The following is a 6000-nucleotide window of genomic DNA, read 5'->3' on the forward strand; positions in this document are numbered from 1 at the left end:
TTTGCTTATTGCTCACACTGTTGTTGACGTGGTTAACCGTGTTCCATTTCAAATGTTGCTCATTTTGCACGTCGCCCGGAACATCAGCTCGGCTGGCATCCCAGAAGCCGGCACCACCACTTCATGAAGTTGGCAGAGGAAGCACAAGAACACTTGTCCTGTTTCAGGTAACTGCACAGGACACGATTGGGATGTCTACGACAATTAATTTAAACAAGATGTCCTGCCTCATACAGCTGTGCTCGTACTAACATGGTCTTCATGCTAGTGATTTTCCGCATTTTAACAGAGCACAACTTGCAACGCCATCTCCCCATGTGCTGGTTGGATCTTGATGATGCATGCGGCATTACCAGATAGAAAAAATTTGAGATCCTAACTGCTTAGCAGCTTTCAAGGTTATACAAGGCTGGCCCTAGCCTCACACTTTTCAGTCCGTCAAAGCAGAGAAAGTCCTTCTTGATGTGAAAATGCTTTACGATCAGCAAGAGCAGTGTTCAACGAAAAACCTCCCAGGGTCCCCCATATTCAGTCCAGCATCATTGATGTCGATGGTTTAACGTATTATTTGTTGGGTGCAGGTTGCTTTATTTAGATTTGTGGTTCAGGTCATAATTCTTCACTACTGCTACAATTGAGTGAGACACATCAGAATTACCGGGCATGTGCTTTAAGCACAATTATCAGCCAACACCAATCCATGAATAACCTTGGCCGAACCACACCGTCTGCACAAATTGAAGAGTTTTCCCAAATGTACCAAACCTGAAGAACGTGACTGAACCCCAATCATTGCTTTACTACCGACTGAACTACCGACTGAACTGGCTTGGGACAATTCACACCTCTTTAACCTGGAGTTACCTCTCTCTCTGCATCTTTGATGATTTGATTGCCTGCAGGTGCTCGCATTCCGGGGCATCTCTGACTGTGTCTATATAAACATTTCTGGAACAAGCCTTTCCATTCACCTGAAGAAGGAGCCGTGCTCCGAAAGCTCGTGTTTGAAACAAACCTGTTGGACTTTAACCTGGTGTTGTAAGACTTCTTACTGTGCTCACCCCAGTCCAACGCCGGCATCTCCACATCATTGCTTTACTAAACATTGCTGTCAAGACCAAAGAGAACAAGAACACAACCAAGTTTGATCTTTCGAAGATGTTAAAACGATTTGCAAACAGCACCTTCTTTCTGTACAGAATCTCTGAATCACACAGTCCTGGTGTGATGAACAAAATCTGCACAACCTTTTGCAGACATCCGTACTTGGGAAGACAGTAATCAAGATCTGTCGACTTCATCAAATGTCGAAGCAGAATTCCAGATCGCTACCTGCATTTTTCTGGTATTTGATGCATGATAACGATCGTGTTGATTATGCTTCCCTTCATTCTTAATCTGCTCTGTATTTCTCAAAGACATCTGTAAAAACTGGCAGCCTGAATGTCAGTGCTACTGGGCTACATTCTGTAAATGTACAACAGGAGAGAAAGAGAATACCAAATACATGGCTATGGACGGCATGGTAGCACAGTAGTTAGCACTGTTGCTTCACAGAGCCAGGGTCCCCGGTTCGATTCCCGGCTTGGTCCACAGTCTGTGCGGAGCCTGCACGTTCAACCCGTGTCTGCGTGGGTTTCCTCCGGGTGCTCCGGTTTCCTCTCACAAGTCCCAAGCGACATTACACGTTAGGTGAATTGGACATTCTGAATTCTCCCTCTGTGTACCCGAACAGGCGCCGGAATGTGGCGGCTAGGGGCTTTTCACAGTAACTTCACTGCAGTGTTAATGTAAGCCTACTTGTGACAATACAGATGATTATTATTATGTCACTCAAGAAATCCTCCGCTTTCTTGCACTTCAGCAAAGACGTACGCACAAACGCACTCTTCATTGCTGAGAATTTGTTTCTGGTTTTCCATGAGAAACTGCATTTTTATTCAAGGATCATTCGCCTGGTACATGCAAGTTGTATTTTTGAAAAGAATATTCAGTTGTCCACAGGATACTGAAAAAGATATTCTAACAGGGGTTATACCGCACCATTCCATGGTGACCCTGGGAAGAAACTTTCTCTTTGGAAATACATGAATATGGTTAGCCCTTTAGGGAATAACGACTGGAGATTGTGGGAGAGGGAAGGGAGGGAAGGGGGTTGAGAATTAAGATTAGTGGAGAATATCCTCAGCCTTACTTTGCAGCGCAGAATAATTTCACCTCTCCACGCTGTGCTCCTCATTCATTGCTGGCCGTTCGGTAGCACCTTCCTGCTGCTGCTGGGTGAGGGATCTTCCCGGTTCCAACGCTCTTGGCTCTATTCAAAACGGAGTTTTTCAAACTCGGCAACAATCTGACGTTCGAGCGGGGTCTGGGCTGTTTGACGCACTCGCTCCTCCATTCGGTTGGAGCAGCATTGCCGCCACTTGGCCGCTCATTGGGAGATCGGGGTTTTCAGCACACACAATTGTGATGGAATAATGTCCCGTATCTCACACACCCTTTGGGACAGGACTGCAGGCTCGGTATCGGAGTGGATCACAGCGACTAGTGCACAGCGACTTGTGAACAGAGACAGCTACAATGCACAGCGACTAGTGCACAGAGACAGCGACTAGTGCACAGCGACACGCTTAGAGCACAGACAGTGCAGAGTGCATAGAGCACGGTGCATACAGGGCACAACAGTGCATAGAGACAGAGCAGACACAGCACAGAGAACAGAAACAGTGCATACGGAGACAGTGCATACCGAGCAGAGACAGTGCACAGTGCATACCGAGCAGAGACAGTGCACAGTGCATACCGAGCAGAGACAGTGCACAGTGCATACCGAGCAGAGAGTGCATAGAGACAGTGCACAGAGCAGAGACAGTGCACCGTGCATACCGAGCAGAGAGTGCATACAGAGACAGAGCACAGTGCATATCGAGCAGAGAGTGCATACAGAGACAGTGCACCGTGCATACCGAGCAGAGAGAGTGCATACAGAGACAGTGCATACCGAGCAGAGAGTGCATACAGAGACAGAGCACAGAGCATATCGAGCAGAGAGTGCATACAGACAGTGCACAGAGCATATCGAGCAGAGAGTGCATACAGAGACAGTGCACAGAGCATATCGAGCAGAGAGTGCATAGAGACAGTGCACAGAGCATATCGAGCAGAGAGTGCATACAGAGACAGTGCACAGAGCATATCGAGCAGAGAGAGTGCATACAGAGACAGTGCACAGAGCATATCGAGCAGAGAGAGTGCATACAGAGACAGTGCACAGAGCATATCGAGCAGAGAGTGCATACAGAGACAGTGCACAGAGCATATCGAGCAGAGAGAGTGCATACAGAGACAGTGCACAGAGCATATCGAGCAGAGAGAGTGCATACAGAGACAGTGTACAGAGCAGTGCATACCGAGCAGAGACAGTGCACAGAGCATACCGAGCAGAGTGCATACAGAGACAGTGCACAGAGCAGTGCATACCGAGCAGACAGTGCATACCGAGCACAGAGACAGTGCATATAGAGTTAGTGCATTATAGCACCCACCGCCCTGCTCCCCCACCCCCCATTGCAAACCGACCGCTTCTGGCCTAAGATTTAACAAACTATGAAACTGTTCCTAAACTTCTGAGAGAAGGATCAACTACTGCCTTCTATTTAAAAACAGAGACAACCAATCGCTTCAACTTCTGCCCACTGACTGCACCATGCCGGGGGCGCGTCAAAGTTTAGAGCGGATCCCGGGTTGAGGTGGGAGGGGAGGCACAGATCTATCGCAGGACCAATACCGTGCTCCTGTTGCAAGAACAGCGACAAAAAAAACTACGAGGGCAATGCGAAAGGAGAGCGCACTGCCTGGGAGGGGGGCGTCGCTTCGATCCAACTTTTGATCGGAGACTGGGCGAAAGATCCTCGATAGGAAATCCTCAACTTACAAAGATGTGCAATGGAATGTGGGCGCGTTGTGTGAGTGTATGTGCAGACATTTGGTCCACACATATGTATATATGTATGGATGCATAAATATGTCTGCACATATATATGTGCATGTGTGGAGTGCAGCTATATGTATGGCTGTATGGAGTTCAGCTATGCAAACGGGTGCATGCAGTGCAGCTATGTAGAGGGGTCTGTGGAGTGCAGCTATGCCGAGGGGTGTGTGGAGTGCAGCTATGCAGATGGGTGGAGTGCAGCTATGTAGAGGTGTGTTCGGAGTGCAGCTATGTAGAGGTATGTTCGGAGTGCAACTATGTAGAGGGGTGTGTGGAGTGCAGCTATGCAGGTATGTGGAGTGCAGCTATGCAGAGGTGTGTGTGGAGTGCAGCTATGCAGATGGGTGAGTGGAGTGCAGCTATGCAGAGGTGTGGAGTAGAGCTATGCAGGTGTGTGTGGAGTGGAGCTATGTAGAGGGGTGTGTGGAGTGGAGCTATGCAGGTATGTGGAGTGCAGCTATGCAGATGGGTGAGTGGAGCTATGCAGAGGGGTGTGGAGTGGAGCTATGCAGGTATGTGGAGTGCAGCTATGCAGAGGGGTGAGTGGAGCTATGCAGGTGTGTGGAGTGCAGCTATGCAGGTGTGTGGAGTGCAGCTATGCAGGTGTGTGGAGTGCAGCTATGCAGGTGTGTGGAGTGCAGCTATGCAGGTGTGTGGAGAGGAGCTATGCAGAGGGGTGTGTGGAGTGGAGCTATGCAGGTATGTGGAGTGCAGCTATGCAGAGGGGTGTGTGGAGTGGAGCTATGCAGGTGTGTGGAGTGCAGCTACGCAGAGGTGTGTGCGGAGTGGAGCTATGCAGGTGTGTGGACTGCAGCTATGCAGAGGGGTGTGTGGAGCTATGCAGAGGGGTGTGTGGAGTGGAGCTATGCAGAGGGGTGTGTGGAGTGGAGCTATGCAGAGGGATGTGTGGAGTGGAGCTATGCAGAGAGGTGTGTGGAGTGGAGCTATGTAGGTATGTGGAGTAGAGCTATGCAGAGGGGTGAGTGGAGTGGAGCTATGTAGGTATGTGGAGTAGAGCTATGCAGAGGGGTGTGTGGAGTGGAGCTATGCAGAGGTATGTGGAGTAGAGCTATGCAGAGGGGTGTGTGGAGTGGAGCTATGCAGAGGGGTGTGTGGAGTGGAGCTATGCAGGTATGTGGACTGCAGCTATGCAGAGGGGTGTGGAGTGGAGCTATGCAGGTATGCAGCAGGTTGCATGCTGCAGCGTGCTCTCTCAGCTGCTCTGGGGCAATGTGGCAGCAAGTTTACAAACAGAGCGCGCGGCGGGGCTGGCGGGCGGGGCGCGCAGGCGCAGTGCGCACCGGGAGCTGTCAGTGAGCCGGGCCCGGGGGCGGGGGGACTGCCCGCCCGCCCGCCCGGACCCCCCTCCCCCCCAACACACACCCCCGACCCAAACCAAATAAAAAACACTCGCCGTCAACGCCGTCACCCGCCGACTCCAAATCCGCCCAGCCCGGCGGCTCAGGCGCCACTCCCGGGATCCGCACCTCCACCGCCGGCCGCTCGGGAGCCAGCGGGCGGGGCGAGGTGGCGGGCGGCTGGGGAGGGGGGAACGCGGCGCGCCCGTTAAATCACATCGGGGCAAAAGCAGCCCGTGCACCGCCTCACCTCCGCCATATTGTTTCTGTCTCTGCCTGGGAGATCCAGCGCCGGCTGGGTCCCGGATGTTAGCCGGGCTGGCTGCGGGGCAGCGCCGCTGCTGGCGGTCAGCGGGAGTGTAGCAGACTGCGGCCGGGCGGGCTGGGGCAGCGCCACTGCTGGCGGTCAGCGGGAGTGCAGCACACTACGGCCGGGCTGGGGTAGCGCTGCTGTCACTGGGACGCCTTAGTTGCCTTTATTGCGTTTAAAGGGACCCACTGGTAGGTCACTCATCCCTCCTTGCTCTGTAGACAGATAACCTTTTATTTCTGTCTCCTCTTTCTTCTTCTCGTTCTTTCTTTTTATTTTCTCCTTTCTCCTTTACTCTTTCTCTTCACTTTTTCCTTTTCTTTCTCTGTTCCCTTTCTCTT

The 6000-nt window shown here is 51.5% G+C and overlaps 1 protein-coding gene across 7 annotated transcripts in view; it reads right to left on the bottom strand.

Annotated features, from left to right (window-relative positions):
- The window catches only part of LOC119952854 (mesoderm induction early response protein 2-like), a 94620-nt gene extending 88887 nt beyond the window's left edge, over positions 1-5733 (bottom strand). For 2 of the 7 annotated variants that reach the window (XM_038776402.1, XM_038776410.1), the window contains exon 1: positions 2195-2802. In XM_038776402.1, the coding sequence (XP_038632330.1) occupies positions 2195-2239 (45 nt within the window). In that variant the 5' untranslated portion in view covers positions 2240-2802. The other 5 variants (XM_038776404.1, XM_038776412.1, XM_038776403.1 and 2 more) reach the window with 5 other exon arrangements.
- Between the last annotated feature and the right edge of the window lie 267 nt (positions 5734-6000).

The sequence above is a fragment of the Scyliorhinus canicula genome, chromosome 18, assembly GCF_902713615.1.
Source record: "Scyliorhinus canicula chromosome 18, sScyCan1.1, whole genome shotgun sequence".
NCBI lineage: Eukaryota > Metazoa > Chordata > Chondrichthyes > Carcharhiniformes > Scyliorhinidae > Scyliorhinus > Scyliorhinus canicula.